The sequence below is a fragment of the Acipenser ruthenus genome, chromosome 2 (genome assembly GCF_902713425.1).
Source record: "Acipenser ruthenus chromosome 2, fAciRut3.2 maternal haplotype, whole genome shotgun sequence".
Taxonomy (NCBI): Eukaryota; Metazoa; Chordata; class Actinopteri; order Acipenseriformes; family Acipenseridae; genus Acipenser; species Acipenser ruthenus.
Genome location: NC_081190.1, coordinates 20,180,274 through 20,197,879, shown reverse-complemented (window position 1 = coordinate 20,197,879; position 17,606 = coordinate 20,180,274). Strand labels below are relative to the sequence as shown.

At 38.2% G+C, this 17,606-nt stretch overlaps 1 protein-coding gene across 12 annotated transcripts in view; it reads right to left on the bottom strand.

Annotated features, from left to right (window-relative positions):
- The window catches only part of LOC117973166 (tropomyosin alpha-1 chain-like), a 48,945-nt gene that overhangs the window by 8,207 nt on the left and 23,132 nt on the right, over positions 1-17,606 (bottom strand). For 4 of the 12 annotated variants that reach the window (XM_058991406.1, XM_058991394.1, XM_058991449.1 and 1 more), the window contains 6 exons: positions 17,008-17,141; positions 10,846-10,963; positions 9,140-9,210; positions 6,936-7,011; positions 4,201-4,263; positions 3,497-3,566 (listed from right to left, as the gene is read on the bottom strand). In XM_058991406.1, coding sequence (XP_058847389.1) covers positions 3,497-3,566; positions 4,201-4,263; positions 6,936-7,011; positions 9,140-9,210; positions 10,846-10,963; positions 17,008-17,141 — 532 coding nt within the window. Of the gene's footprint in view, positions 1-393; positions 1,688-3,496; positions 3,567-4,200; positions 4,264-5,700; positions 5,777-6,935; positions 7,012-9,139; positions 9,211-10,845; positions 10,964-17,007; positions 17,142-17,606 lie in introns of those variants that run through there. The other 8 variants (XM_058991401.1, XM_058991385.1, XM_058991442.1 and 5 more) reach the window with 3 other exon arrangements.

Sequence of the window (17,606 nt, the reverse complement as noted above, 5' to 3'; positions counted from 1 at the left end):
TTGTGTTCTCAGCCGGCGAAATGAAAAGCTAATGCGACCTACATGTGTTTTCATCAAATGGAATCAAACCGCAACAAAATCACAGAAAGAGGACACATGCATAAAACACATCCCTGAAGATTTGACCTGCAACCTGTAGGAGCTTCAACGCCTAATGCAATGATCCCTGGGAGATGCCCAGCCCAGATCAAGGACTTGGCCCTGCCAGGATGCAAACCTGTGGTATCTTTACCAGGTGAGCTTAGGAATTCAAAACCCTTCTATTAGAATGTGTTGGTAACGAGGAACACTGATCTAATATTGAATGAGTGTGCTTTATGAAAACAGTCAGAAAAGTAAATGGTGTTAACAGATGCTAATAAAAAAAGAAGAGTAAAAGAAAAGACAAACATATCAAGTTGCAGATGTTTATTACAGAAGGAAAATGGAGAAAGAAAAAAACTTAAAAACGGTATTTAACCTCTTAGTGTACAATTATACAAATGTCTACAGATGAAGGAATAATGCAAGAAATACAGAAAAAAAAGAGAAATTTAAGAGTCGTCATCATTCTACAATCTAATCCACAGTAAACTTATATTACACAATAAGAATCCTAATTATCCTGTCCCAAATGTCTGCAATTAAAAGGCAAATGGTATTTTATATTACTCACAGGCCCAACAAAAGAAACAAGTAAATGCAAATATTCTTTGTCTGAGAGGCCAGAACTCTCTCAGAGACTAAATTCAGGTATATAACAGATGATGATCTGAAACACAATCTGTGGTCTCTGTGGGAGAAAGCTGCCTAAAACAAAACAGGATTCTCTCCACTAGCTTCTTCCGATTCAGATCAGCATGCTGGTGTAAGTGAGAAAACACAGGATACCATTTCCCTGTGATTTCAGACTCTGCGACAGATTTAAAGCCCACAAACCACATGATATTATTGCAGTGCAAAATACCTACAGGGGAGCATATTCTTTATTGCTGAGAGACAAGGCAGGTCACCTAACAAAACTGTGGAACATCATTTAAAATGTGACAACCCTTAAAACCAAAACAGAACTTAGGTATAGAGTGACAGAAGGAAACAGCAGGAGAATGGGAGGAGACACTGCTAGGGGAGAGGGGTTCAGAGCAAGGAGAGTTCTGTGAGGGCTTCTCCCATACTGCCCGAGATCTCCGTGTATTTGAGTTTCTGAGCAAAAAGTTGGACAGAGGGGCTGGAGAGAGGCAGCAGAGGAACAGAAATAAGAGGCATGAGAGAAATACAAATAAAAGAAATCTAAACTGAACATTTTAAAACCTCAACTTGGCACTAAACAAGCAGCAGTGGCTGATGACTTATGTGAGGGTGAAAAAAGTGTAACTGGACTAAACATTTGATCCGAAAATGTTTTCCTTCACCATAGATCCCAAGTTGTGCATTCAGATAATACTATAAAATATTTTATGAAATGAGGGAAGAAAGTTACTTTATAGTGCTTGGATGTGTCCAGTTACTGATGATAAATAAATAAATGTTTATAAAAAGTGCAGACCCCCCCCAGGTGATATAAAGGCCATAAAGAAACAAGGAAAGGCTAGAAAAGTTGTAGAGAAGGTGGAGGGTTGCAGGTTTTAGAGGGCTGTCATGTCTGTCAAGGCAAGGTCCAGTTCCTCACAGATGGCCTTGCCCTTCAGCTTCTGGGCGTACACTTCGTCTGCAGGATCAGAAGACGAAGGGCACCACAGGGGGTAAAGGTGGGAAGTGAAGAGATGCCACATAAAGCAAATAGTGGTGGAAGAAAACAGACAAGACAGACAGACAGACAGACAGACAGAGGTAGGGTGTAGAACAAAGGGATGTGTAAAAAGAAAAGAAAAAATATTGATGAAAATACTGAAGAACAAAATAAAACTAAATCAATGTTTTTTTTTTTTCTGATAAGCAGTCTTAACCAATTTACTTAATTTAAACAAGGAGATAAACTTTCTATTGCTGAAATTACAACATTTTTACTTGGCTCACATAGTGGTGTCGTGGCAAACACCACAAACACTGTCGTCCTTGTGATAAAATCAACGAAACCATTGCTGTTGTCAAATTTATATTAATCTACCGCTTTGATGATCTAACGAGGCACTGAAGAGTTTGTGCACTAGCTCCAAATACAATGACTTTTGACTTTCCAAGATTAAATAATCAAAGAAAGAAAATGGACACCTTACCTGGTGTCATAGAGGGAGCCCAGTATATCAGATTATAAAAAACACATGCCGTGTCACCAAAGCACACACTCGCTCTGCAGAATGTTAGTGTATTTCAAGCAATACAAGTTAGATAAGACATATAACCATGCTCTCTTTATAAGCCATGTCACGTGGTACATAAATACAGTAAATACTGTACATCACACACTTAACAACCTACGAATCAACCAACTAGTATGAAAGCTCTACAAAAAACAGCCCATAAGGCACTGTTTTAAAAACAGCAGCTATCTCTTATGCTCCTTGGAAAAGGGTTAGGTTGGGTTACACCGCAATGCATGCAGAGTTGTACAAGGTTCAAATTATCTTTATTTCCCCTTCATAGCAATAGAAGCTGGTCTCTCCCCTAAGCCAATCATCTTCTTGTGGGAATGAAAAAGACTGAAGTAGATTTATTGTAGGAGTCAGCACTCCCGCAAATCGATACCCTCACTGTTGCAGAAAAGCAATTACAAGTTCTCTGAACCCTCTAGGTGCACAGCAAATGTGAGGAAAGGGCAAGAGTATAAATAAACCAGACAACCCAAATCAGGGGTCTTTCCTTGACTTCCACAGCAGTGCAGGTGATATTCCACTTATGTCATCATCTCGTATTAAAAGGGCCCTTTATAGTTTTAGATTTGACATCTTTCAGAAGCTTGTTACCTCAAAATGCAAATATTGAATTAGTATCTGTATAAAATGTTACCAGAACACTTCTACCTTTGTTTCTTCTGCTATGACCTCACATTTCTACATGTAATAACAAGGCAGTGCTACAGGTTCTCAAAGTGATGCAGTGGCATAGGCGTTTCGGGGGGGGGGGGGAGTGGAGGTTAATGTTTAACACGATTATGAGAAACCCTATCTTTATTCTGTATGCACTACATTAAACCACAGCTAACTCAGTAAATAAGCTATCTTACATTCAAATTACATTTGCATAGCCTTGTGCATATTCACTTAACCAACAGAACAGAATACTCCAACACCACTATACTATCACATACCGAACAAAATAAAGTAGTCCTTAACACATAATTTTCGGTGCACTGCATGTGATAAGGCTGTCTGAACATTTGACATACTGCACACAAGTCAAGGCCACCGACAGGTCAGCACAGCAAACACAGGCAATTTGAAAAAGACTGCTAAATCCCGGTAGGTTAAACAACTGCATTGTTAAACGGGGTTGGAATGTAAGGCAAGATGTGTAGAGTGCAATGGGTACGTGCCAGACACAAAAAAAAAAAAAATTATAAAATTAAAAAAAAACATACCTTCCAAGTCATCAATTGTCTTTTCAAGTTTTGCTACTGATTTTTCAGCAAACTCAGCACGGGTTTCAGCCTAAGGGGGAAAAAAAGGTTAGTTGACTGACGAGATAAAAAAAAATTGAAAAGATATCCAGAAAACAGGTTTTTATGTATGGGTCTAGTCAGTCAATTGGTTCTCCTCATTTATTACAGTTGCTGTGTCACAACACTGTACAAAACCACACAGGTTCTCCGATCTTAGAGCCCTTGAGTTTGATAATCAAAATTCAATGGCAGCACCAACTAAAACATGGACAATCTACATATATTTTTTTAATATGGTTATCAACTTGGTCTTTTTCCACATCTTGTTTAGGGTACATTTCTGAAATGGAACAAATTAATCTGATTTCCATACGATTTGTAAAAGATGTTTGGTTGCTCTTGTCCTAATGAGTGCCTTACGCTTGCCTTGCCAGCTTTAAACAGAACTGCAAAGCCATGCTTTAATTTTTACTTCTGTCAGAGACCCTAAACAACCCTGCAGAACTACAGCAACCAAACGTGTCACTAATAATGAGTCAAAACAGACAAGACACTCTTCAAATACAAATAACACCTGCATAAACCAATGACATGCTGGGCTTCTGCTGCTATGAATGTTATTTAGAATGTTATATATTTGAAAGAAATTTCCTCGAGGTGAAAATACACATGTATTCACCTACCTCTTTAAGTTTATCCGTTAGGACCCTGACTTCATCCTCATATTTATCTTCCTTTTGTGCATACTAATAAACAAAACAAGGAACAATATTAAAACACTGAATGTGTAACATATGTATAAAATGGACAGGCCTAATTTTATCCTTCTTGGCTCTTGACTTTTGTCAGGATTGTTCTAGGAAACCATGGCCTTTGTGTGCTGCCAGCATTGGCAAGCATGTGTCATTATCTTCATTTAAGTTGGAGATCTTACACAGTTAATCAGCCTTGTGACCATAGGACTACTCTTGTCAGTCCATTTAAATCAGATCTCCCTCTATTACTCCCCAACGTTTCAGTGTGTTTAACATACCTTTGTCAAGGGAAAGTGTATTTGAAAACAAACATATGAAAGAGGGATCTTCATGTTATTCTACCTACACATTAAATAGTCACCACTGTATTTCTTTACATAATAAAACTAAAAACATGTACATTGCTGAAGCAAAAAAAGCAGGATAGGAGGAAGGGAGTTCAACATTTTGTAGAGCTTAGAAAAGGGGGATGCTATTCCCCTGTGATTTTAATATTACTTAACATAAAAAAAAGTTACAAAATAAAAGCATCTCTGAAACAGTATGCTAATTCCCTGCCACTGCCTGGAATCCCAGGGTACTGTTTCCTAGCTGTGCAATGGATTACCAATGAAAGGTTGTGTCTGTTGGTTACACTGAAAAACAACCCCCATAAAACTAGCTCCAGTACAATTAGATTTTTGTACCATTCATTCATAAAACATGCCTTTTATAGTCGTATGTGACTTTTTGATACTAGAGCTAAATAGATGTAACGAATAATAGTTTTTATAGTGCCTGGGAACCAATACCAGTGTTTAACAAGCAACAGAGAAGGTTTAAATAATATTTAAAATGGTTTTATCCATTAGCTATATTTATATATAAAAAAAATCTGAATGAATAAATAAATAAATGGTTTTCCCCTGACATTGTAACTGTACTCTAATCCAGTTACTGCCTGTAGAAGACAGTTCAGGCCCAAAATAGACACCCTCCGCAATAGGAAAGAGAGGACAATTACACCCTGTGTATCGCTTTTTATCTCTTTTAAGGAGAGGGTCGACTGCCATTATGTAACTACTGTGTTATTGTCAGTTGTTACTGGTTAAGTCTTTGTTGTTATAGCCCAGTTCTTACTGGCTCAATTCCAATGTTTCCATGACTACCCTGGGTGTGTCAGTCAGCCACTGCTAAATCATAATCCATACGAGCCAGACAGCATCTTTTTTTTTTCTGTGGCAATATTAGGGACCCAATTTAATAACATTTTGTTCCAGTGTATATTTTATATTAATGTTCTTTTTTCTTAAAAGCAAAACTATGATGAAACTAAAGTCTTTTTTGTTTTTTTTTTCTTTTAGAGAAAAAAAAAAAAGGTATCTCAAACACTGGAGCAAAAGCTTAGTAAATCAGCCACTAAATATCCATTACACAGCATCTCCCTACCTTCTCAGACTGGGCCTCCAGAGACTTCAAGTTGTTGGCGACATTTTTCAACTCTTCCTCAAGATCAGCAGATTTACTGTACAACAGCAAGAGAGGTGGAAAACAGGGAAGGAAGAGAGGACTTGAGAAGATGGAGAAGCAGCAGAGGACGCATGAAGAAACCCATAGCAACCACTGTAGTGGAAAAGGCCAGTGAAGACGGTCAGCAAGAACAACCGACATTCCGCCTGAATGTCGTTATACATGTCTTTTTGAAATCAGAACCTTACCTTTTCTTTTCTTTTATTTTTTTTTTTAAAAAAGGCCTGGACAAAGCAGATGAACCTTGGTGGAAAATTTCCATTTTTATTTAAAAAATGGGCACTACAAGTAAAGTGAACATGAATTCCAATATGGTTGGTTGGTATATATTGTCTATTTGAGCAAACTTGTGATTTTATATTTATAGGTTTTGTACCACTTAAAAAGCACCATCTGCTAAAATCCTAATCAAGTAACTTTTAAAAAACAATTAATTTGCTGATTTCCGTTTTATATAATAAAAATATGATTTTAAAAGAAACTTATTTTAGTCCTAGATTATAAATTAATAATAGATGTTGTCAAAAACATAAACTATATAAAGGGCAGCAGTGTGGAGTAGTGGTTAGGGCTCTGGACTCTTGACCGGAGGGTTGTGGGTGCTGCTGTACCCTTGAGCAAGGTACTTTACCTAGATTGCTCCAGTAAAAAACCCAACTGTATAAATGGGTAATTGTATGTAAAAATAATGTGATATCTGTATAATGTGAAATAATGTATAATGTGATATCTTGTAACAATTGTAAGTCGCCCTGGATAAGGGCGTCTGCTAAGAAATAAATAATAATAATAATAATAATAATAATAATAATAGATTCACCTAACTATTATTCAATTAGAATTAGGAACATCCAATTCACTACCGCCATGTCACAGGTTACTGCTTTAAAAACATTTTTACACCAAGGGTATCTCAACTTTTGCCCTCAATTAATTTGCTATGGGCCTCTATTGCATTGAACCCACGTCTCAACAATGCTTCAGCAAAGCAAGCAGTTGCGGGAAAAAACTGAAGAGTAGCAGGAGCCAGAGGAAGTTAGTTTGTTTCTGCCACAGGAAACCAAGAGCATGAAGGGAAGAGGAAGCAGGAAACTAGCCGGAGGAAAGGAACTGTTAGAGGTAGCTGAGGTGTTTTGCTTTTATTTGGGCAGTACCTCTTCCTCTGTGGACATCAGGGATTTCAAACTCTGGTCCATTATTCTAAGCTCTTCTTCCAGCTGCCTTACTCGACTGGGTTAGTCCACAGCAAAGGGAGGGCAGCAACAAACGCAATTCCCAGGGGGTGCATTGAGGCATGCATTACAAAGGGAAGAGAACAAAACAAAACCAAGTGCCCTGCTGCCGTTAGTGTGTCCAATGTCTCTTGTTTCACTTGTTAGGTTTATTTAGGGACACAAGAACTGGAACAACCACAGGCACCCTATATTAAAGAGCAGATTCTTGTATCAATAGCATCCACTCTTGTATTCCCGTGAAAGCTTTTGTGACAAAACCAGAACGGATTTCAATGAATATGGGGCGCAAAATCTTTAACTCCAGTCTAATTTACTCTCATTAAAAGAAACCTGTTAATTTTAATAAACTAGTACGGGACAACTGATTCATTTAAGGTGTCTGAGGTTTTTCTTTATGCCATAAAATATAAAAAACAAATAAGATACAGATTGCTTTGTGAATAGGCCTGCATGTTTTACTTATTTAGTTTCTAAACAAACCAGTTCAAGTATGTGTTCTGAAGAACACTTAAATAATGAAATATAAATGACTGTACCACTTATTTAATTTTGTATAACTTTATCCAACACCATATTTTTAATCCAGTTATAAAGAAGACCTCCAGCACTGCATACAGTACTAAAGGGTAAATAGGAGACCTTGCACCTAGCCTGAAGGGTGCTTAGATGAATCTCTTACACGCATGTCCCACAGTCAGCGCTCCGGTTACATGGTGGAGTATTCACTTTCCTACTGTTGCTTATCTCATTGTGAACCTTGGACTCATTTTAGGATTGGCCACTGGTTAATATTTAAATAAAAATGGGTGCATCATGGGAATATTCCAGTCTCAGCCCTACACATGCAATACATCACATCTATAAATGTAGTTCTCTCCATTCTAGTTGCATGCAAAACAAACTGCTGAGTGATTTTTCAACACTATGAAAATCACCTTGACAACCCAGCCAAAGTCTGCAACACCAGCCACCACATTACAAAAAACCCCAGCAAAAGACACATCTAATGTGTATTTGGTGACCTGCCAAAATGAAGTTTGGACCACGGTTTAATATTTCTTATGGACTACTGTACAGTACATAATCACAGAAACTATTTTCACTTTGTAACTTTAGCTGGGTTCTCACATGGGATTATGGCAGATCCAAAATTTCAAAATCGGCGATCAGCATATTCAGTTTGCATAAAAACAAATTCATTAAAATGCTAATATGATTAAATAAATGGGGGCCTCCAAACAGGACTTTCCTTAGTAACGAGGAGCAGAGCAGCGCTTGACATTCAAACAGGTTTAGTGTGGTCCGTGCAGTCTTTGGATTATTCAAAGACGTGACTGTTAGTCATCATAAATCCATCAAACTAATCTTTCAATCAAGATTTTTGAGCAGACTGAAATGTAATCATTTGGTAAACTACTTTTTTTCTTTAATTGATAAGGAATTGTGTTACGGCTTTACAAATTCAATAAAAGGTTTTTTTTCTGCTGTGTGCTCACAAAGTAATGGATTAAAGTAGCAATACCACAGCAACCTGTATAATGCACTATATAACTTGTATTTAGTGTCATCACATGCAGCACACGGCTGAAATACAGAATGTATGTTTTTCAGGTAAGAGGAAGTGGCACCTCACATATCCCATCATAAGTACCAGTACTCAAATGTCAGCGAGATCCATAAAGGACTTGCATTGTGTATTACAATAATTAAGCATTACTTGGACCACAGCGTGGAAAAGCATCAGGTTTCAATTAGGCCAGTTAGTGAGTCAGCCCTGATTACTGTCAAAAGGATGGACATTACTTATGCTGTTGAGGCTCTATCTTTATTGAAAGACGCCACACATAGTTTACATTTATAAACCGCTAAACAATAAATCATATTTAAATAATATTGTTGCTCTGCTGTTGCAGTGCCATTCCATGAAAAATACAATGTTTGTTTAATTTGATAAGTCATCAACATCAGACTACAGGCAAGCCCAAGACTTTGATCCTCAAACTGGAGAACACAACACAAAGTAAAACATGCTTACTGGTTCTTTAAAATAGCCATGCTCTTTTCAAGTTTGAGATGCTAACATGCTTCTAGTGTCTTTCTATTAATTTATTTTTAAAACTTACACTTCCCCAACTTCTGCACGCTCTTCAGATCTCTCCAGCTCACCCTCCAGGATGACCAGCTTACGAGCAACCTACAAAAACAATGCAAACCAGCTTTGGTTACCTGCCTCAAACTCTGAAGTGGTTACTGAGACAGAAGAATACAGCAGAGTGACTGAGGTGGTTTCTGGACAGGTGACTGGTACAACATTCAAACTGATATACACACACACACACACACACACACAGAATTATGAGTGGCACAGTACATACATAGTTGTTTGTTTACCAAATATAGTGCTTCATTAATAAAGGGTGCATAAACATGTCTCATCTTCTTTCTCGTTAGCATTAGCTATATCCCACTTTGTCTGTTGAAAATATTTTGGATTGTATTTTAGATTTTGGAAAATGCAGATATCTTAAAGACACCTCTACACATGAAAAGCTGCAGCAAACCCTTCTTGGTACCGCATGGCTTCACATGTTGGAGTTCAAACTCACTGCAGTGGTCCAATTGCAATCTATGCAAAACAATAGTTTTGAAAGGACTATGTATTACAGCTCAGTGAAACTGGAGACACAGATGATTTATAACCATTACACAATTGGCTATATTTACTACACAGTAGTAAATCAATTTTGCTGAAGTTCACTTCACAGTACAATAAAACAACAACAATGGTTGAAAAGTAGAACTGTTTCTACCTATATCTCAATTGTTTAATAGGTTTGGAAAATGAACAGTATTTTATATATATATATATATATATATATATATATATATATATATATATATATATATATATATTATATAATTTGAAGAAGACTGCTCTGGAGCAAACACTTAAATCTTGCTCGTTTCTCAACACAGGTGGAGTTAATTTTAACAGACAGTCTTGGGAGTGTGTCAGAATAAACCTGACTGTTTAAGTTATCAATTGGCACTGATCCATCAGCTAAACTGCAGCACACCTCACAAAAGGACCAAGATTTCAGCTAAAACCCAACATGTGTGAACACCTGATTCAGCACAAGTAGCAAACACTGCTTTGTAACCGCTGGGGGTCTACAGCACAAGCCTTGGTTTCAGACCTCCCCAGATCCATTTTATTATCCTCGCTATATTAATAAAGTGTGGACAGACAGTAAAGAAACTGCTAGCAGACATGGCATGTTAATTTAACATGGAACGCCTGTATCTCGATATCCTGGCAGCTGCACATGCTCTGTGGTGTACAGCATTTCACAGGGATCAGTAACGCAAGCGTGCCAAACAGACTTTATATGTTAGCTGCCTGAGCTATGATGGGAGGAGACTCTGTGAATGTAGTAGCTAACTACATCGAGTAGCAACTCCTCGGACTAACAAATTAATATTAAGGCAGGACAAAAAAAGACCACATTTTTGTACAGTCTTTCAAATTAACATTATAGGTAAAATGCAAGACTGTCATTAATGCATACCCCATACGTTAGTATTAAAGTATGTACTGTATTTATTGGATGTACTCGTGACTTCAAGGTAATGTTGCATTTTAGTTTACGCACATAGTGTTTAAATTGGACAGAAAATTAATCAATGACCCAAAACCTTATCTGGAGTGCTGTATGCCAGTTATTGAAAAACTATTTTGCACTTTGGTATTTGAAACACAGTTAGGCCCAACGCAGCGTTCCCAGGACTGAGGTCATCAATCAGATAAAAGAAGAATCAGACCCTTTACCTCCTCGTATTTTCGGTCAGCCTCCTCAGCAATGTGTTTGGCTTCTTTCAGCTGCAAATCCTGCATCTCCATTTTCTCCTCATCCTTAGATGCTCTGTTCTCAATAACCTTCATACCTCTGGAAAACATAATAATAATAAATAATAATAATAATAATAATAATAATAATAATAATAATAATAATAATAATAATAATAATAAAAGGATCACTCTGAAAAGTGATCATGTACAGGGTTTTATACAAACTCATTATTATGATGATATTTAATAAGTGATGGGTTTGTCTGGAATATTTTATAAAAGGTACTTTATCATTTCATGTACTGATTGGCATCAAATGCACTGAATGAGTTCACACAGCCCTGACGGACAGATGCATAAATAACATTTAGCTGCGAGTGTATTCAAATTAAACAGTGCAAAGTAATCTGACAGCTACAGGTAATTAGTTATTGATCTGTCTTAACTAAGAGATTGCTTTACAATTGCAGCATCATGCAGCGTGTACTGTACATACACTTTTTTTTTTTAAATCTTAGTTAGCATTGGTAATGTCATTTAACAAAAAAATGACGTGTAGAATACACACACACCTACCCACACACCCACCCACACGGTCGCACTGAGTACTGTAGCACTGGGAGGGAGTTACTGTAACTCAAATGTGTTGTGTAAATGACACCCGAGAATAGATTTCGGAGAAGCACAAACAGGAGTCTAAATTGCCATTACCATAAAACTAGTTGACTGTGGGAATTATACATGTAAATACTGTATTTATATAAAAAAAGAGAACTTTTGATGGAATGAATATATAAATCTTCGGCACCTTCCAAATCCTTCGGTGCAAACTGCAGCCCTGGTACAAGGCCATCTGCAAACCTGTTAATAAGGCGTCTACAGTATCTGAAATGCCTTCTGAAATATGACTAAACTTGATGCCCTTGAAAAAGAATGTTCTTATTTTAAAGCTTGTTTAACAGGCTTTACTTTATTATTTTTTTTAAAATACTGAATTGATGCAAGTCATTGACATGAGGAAGAGGTGGCCAAACCAAGTGCGGCTCCAGGTGAAATGCTGGGTGACGCACACTTTGCGGCTCAAATGAAATTAAGAAAGAATAATAAAACAAAACAAACAAACAAAAAAAAGTAAGAATAAACACGTTTATTATTTTTTCTTCTCTCCCCTGTTTATTTCAGCCTGCATGTTCACTGCACATTTCGTCACTTGATGACCTTCGACACCGCACGCTTGAGCACGCGTATTTCCATCACCTCGAAAGTACAAGGCTTTCAGAATGGGAGGAAGAGTGTGCTTTCAGTGAAAACAGTGGCAAACCTCTGTGTCTCCTCTGCAACAAACCGCTTACACACTCTAATCGGTACAAGGCGAGAAACCACAACACATTCTCATCCGAATATCCTCCTGGATCAGGTGCCACTTCAGGAGCAAGTTGGCTGCTATCATATTCAACTGCGTAAAATACAACAACTTGTAAAGACGCTAAAGTGATACTAAAACAGTAACTTAATGCCTGTGCTCACTTGTTTGTTGCCACATTCTCCTGAATGGTTAATCTGTGCAGCTGATGACTGCAATGAACTCAGCTTGTTTATATTTTAAATATTTTGCAAGCGTTGTGTCTGGAATTGGTGACGGCACCTCTAATTGTGTACAGTGTAACATGAGAAATAGCATGCTGCAGCTCCCATGCTCAGTGTCAGTCTATTCCTGATCTGACAACATGGAACAAAGACAGCTACCATTGTTACCGTTTTATTTTTCAGTAAAAAGAAGATTAAATTGCAGCGAGTTGGTTCTGCTATTTACGATATTAAATACTAAATGTTTACACAACACTCAAACACGTTTGGGCACCGTCACAACTGTTGCATGAAACTGGGGTTACCGTATTCTGCTGGTGTTAATACAGCACCTATCTGCACTTGCATGCATTTATTTGATGAAATTGCTATTATTATTATTATGTGTATTTGTTACCGTCCTTCTCGCACTTCAGTTTATTAAAACGTGTGATATATACTTTTTCCACAGACCGACATCATAGCGCATTAATAAATAGCGACACATGCTTTTAAAGGGAGAGACAGCATTTTTGTGTTGCAGGCACTAGTCGCTTAACCCCAAAAAAACTGTTTACAATTTTTTTTGTTGCATTTGCAACCGTTTCATTCCCAGTCTGGAGCCCTGTAAATTCGAGCCTTACACATTTTACACACAGCAGGACTCTTATCAAGAACACGAGGTGACTCCACACTGGCTTTTAAACCAGCCAGAGCAGGTAGAATTTATTTATTTATTTATTTTTTTAAACCAAGCATTCAGATCTTCAAGGGAAGAGCTTGTAAAAAAGAATCCTTATTAAAATGTGTTTTATGTGGTGTTTTTGGTGTAAATCAGGGCAGTTATCCTACGTTGCTTCATAATAACTGAATATATTTTATTTAAACATGCGTAATACATACAGTATAAACAGAAATAATGGAAAAACACCATGGTGTTACATTTAAAGTTTACATGTTCTCCCTTGTTCTTGTGTATTTTGCTTCCATCAAGAGATAACTACTGTATTGCACAGAGTAAGTGCAAGATTCTGTTATAATGTTTGAGAGCCACATTAACATTTTGGTATGCGGCTCGTAGGATGAGGAAGTTTGGCCACCCCTGACGTAAGGGGTCGAGACACCCACGTTGGTCCACTTGAGCTGAAATATAACACTGTATCCTAAATGTAGTATTCACACAGAATGCTCAGAAACAATCCCTGCATATGGTGTCTGTGTGGATGTACCAGATAAACACAGGAATAAACCCTGTACTTTACCAAGCATTTACAGGATTGTCCGTGATCTAATCTTTACAAACAATGACCTCTTGGTGCCCCAACACTTCAGCTATTCATATCAGTTTTACTGTCTCCTGGGACAACTGTAGCTTGGTAGCAACCAATCAACAGCTGCAAAAACATCATACAACTGTCAAAGTACTATTGTTTCACACATAGATCCACTTGCAGATATGGGTGTACAGTAGTCTCTGGCTCTCGGGAAGCAAGCAAAGTGTTCTCTTTGCCGAAAGACAAGACAGAGTTAAAGGTGTTCTTTTAAGCAAAGTTCCTGTTCCTTTAGTCAGAGCAATTACAATGGGAAAATTCCATTTCACCACAAGGTTGTTCCCTTTCTCTTAGGAGGTGTTCCTATACACGGAGACTACTGTACTGTTGCTCATTTCAAGAGGGTAACTGTAAGGCCCTGTCCACATTATATAATCAATCTCGAGAATCGTACTCAAAAACGTTTGAATTAATTCAGCTCAAAGCGTCCACACTAAAGTACAGTTTCATGTTAAATTCAAAGGAATACTGTATATGTAAATTGTTTTTTCGGGGCTTTTGCTTTTTATATACTGTATGAAATTAATGTTTTCGATTACTTCTGGTTTTTTTCTGCCACAATATGTATGAACTCAACAGCACACTTCTTTCCTTTTTTCTCTTCCACAACGAAATCCTTATGGTCACAGGCACACTCTTCTGGGTTTTTTGTGTTCAGGCATTTTTTTACATTTCGCCACAATTTGCAATTCTGTTTTAAATTCCACGAGCGTGTAAATCCTACCTATAGTTCTGTAATATAGCTTTAAATCTCACGAGCAAGAACATCTCGTTTTAAATCTTGCACACATGTTACAATCCTCCAATAGAAATGTAGGAATTTGCTGCCACTCGGTAGTTGGGGTGGGTTTAAAGTATTCAGAACGAATCAATGCGAGATACAAGTCAGGAAGGAGGGACCGTGCCCAACTGCGCTGGGAGGATTTTTTTTTTTGTATGTTATTTTATTATTTTTTTTTCATAGGGAAAGGGGTCAAGTCAACGGGAATGGAGTAACCATTTCCAGTGTTTTTCCCGTGTTTATTGGCTGTACACCGATTTCATTTTTTTTTTTTTTTTTTTAAATCGGGGTGTTATCATTTTTTATCGGTTAAAACCGAAAATCAGAAGCCCTCTATACATTGCACTTGAATTACGAGTGGTGCTGTAGGGAAGGAAAGTTGTTACCGGTCTGTATATTGATGTATTTTTTATTAGACTTGCAATAGAGAAATAATTTTAAATTAAGGATTGTTCATTTAAGCCTGTAACTTACAACTGAAATGTTCTTGCACTGTAACTGTTTTGTTATTTATATAGCTTTTCCTACTGGCAAAAATGACATGAAACTGGTGATTGCTTTTGATCCTGCCTCCTTTGGTGTTTTAGTCAAGTCTTGCATATCCTAAAAAAAAAAAAAAAAGCGCATACAGCAAGAACCTGGTTGCCACATTAAAATTTCAACAGCATTCAAAGCGTTAAACAGAAGAGCTTATCACAGAGCAGAATGACAAACCAATCAAACTGTAAGGAGAGACTGGATACAAGCCAAACTCCAGCAACCTTGAAACAATGAATACAACCACAGTAGTACTGAATCTTAGGAACATTCTGCAATTTACTCCTTAGCAACATCCGAAGAATCCGACCCTTCCTCACCAACCACGCCACCCAGCTCCTGGTCCAGGCCTTGGTACTCTCCCGCCTAGACTACTGCAACTCCCTCCTGGCTGGCCTCCCTGCGTCCGCCACCCGTCCGCTCCAGCTCATCCAGAACTCCGCTGCCCGCCTGGTGTTCTCTCTGCCTCGCTTCTCCCACGCAACTCCACTACTCCGCTCACTCCACTGGCTACCGATCACCGCTCGCATCCAGTTCAAGACTCTTGTACTAGCCTACAGATGCCTTGACCAGACTGCACCCAGCTACCTCCAGACCCTCATCTCTCCCTACACCCCCACTCGACCTCTACGCTCCGCCTGCACTAGAAGACTGGCTCTACCTCCTCTACGCTCCCCTGCCTCCACAGCCCGCTCCTTCTCCAACCTTGCTCCGCAGTGGTGGAATGACCTACCTACAGATGTCAGGACCGCCCAGTCCCTGACCACATTCCGGCGCCTCCTTTAGACACCTCTTCAGACAGCACCTGTAGAACTCCTCTGTTTTTCCCCTGGGACACTATCACCCTTCCTTAAATGCGCTTTATTTGCTTTTATCTGCCCCCTATTTTACTGCATTTAATCCTGTACTTCAGAGTACTGTAATCAAGGTCTAAACAATAAGCCTTGACACCTTTGCTTCAAAAGGAAGATCCTTTGGCAAACCAGATAACGATCCAGACTTAAATTCATACAGACCAAGTCATCTGATTAGATCAAGGTAACTCACTCAGAAACCAGACCAAGCATGACGAGCATTAACACCTTCACTTCAAGGAAGTGTGAACGTTGATGTGACCTAGCCAATCAGAAACTTGTACTAGCTCCTTTGTTCCAGAATCCTATAAAATAAGAGTTTTAGCAACAAAATGCTTCTTCAAAACGCATCTGTAAGCATGTTCTTGTTGCACCGCTGTTATAGCCAAAAATGGCTTCCAAGCTATTAGTGCTCTACCATGTTCTTCAAATCGCTCCTCAGAGGAGCCCAGTTGTGATGCCTTGAGAAGTCCTTACTTTACTCAAGAAGATGCTAGGAAGAATTAAGGTACTTCCAGTACAGTTTGATTTGCCCTTAGGAACCTATGAAAGAGATCCTATTGTAAATTTGGTAACTTGTGATATGCATTGTGAAGTCATTTTAGAGAATGTCTTTGTAATATCTTAGAAGTTACTTTGTTGCATACTGGTGGAGAATATCTTACGGAATCATTTTTTTTGTGTGTGTATGGGAAACACATGAAAGTTTTCATTGTAATTGCAAGCAATTTAAGCCAAGTGATTGAGAAAATCTCTTATAGTTAATTCTATAGAAGCTGAATGCTATTGTTGTTTTGTTATGTTGTACAAATAAATAATTATTGTTTAAACAAAATGAACACAGTCTCATTTGCAAGCTTGCTTATATACATCAACCTCAGGCCGGAACTTGAATCAAGGGGGAATTAACGGCCTACTATTTGTCACAGCATGTAAATCTGATGTTATTTTCAGAGGATAACATCACAGAGGATTTATATACTGTAATCACTACTAATTGTGAAATCCCTTAATAATTAGAATACATATAAACTGTATCTCTATATACACCTAAGACTCCTGCATTCCTCACCTCTCGCTCTCATCTGCTGCTTTCTCCGCCTCCTCGAGTTTTAGAAGGGCGGTGGCGAGACGCTCCTGGGCTCGGTCCAGCTCCTCCTCCACCAGCTGGATACGACGGTTCAGAGAGGCCACCTCTGACTCGGCCTGCAGAGAGAGAGCCAGGCAAACACTCAGCACAGAGCACAGGACACATCTCAACATGCAAGACCTCCTAATAATGAATAAAATAAGTTTACATTACAGCAAAGTTAGGCATTAGGAGAGCAAGATTTCCAAACACGAAGCAGCTGCCATCAAGAGAGCTACGTCTCTGGAAACTCTATAAACCCTAAACACTTGGGATCATTTTTTGCAATGATGTGACCAGAACACTAATACAACAGATAACTAACTTGCCCTACATTTTTGTGGTCTGTGGAATTCATGTTAACAGCTAGATTATCACTTAATGTTTTTTGCAGATTTACACTGGACTTTAAAAACCCTCTCTGTAGTCTGTAGCTACTTTATATTCTGATGCTATTTTGTCACACTCACCAGGAATCTCACTTTTTTTTACATTTGTATTACCCTAAAAAGATGACAGTAAAATGAAGTCAAGTAGCTTTA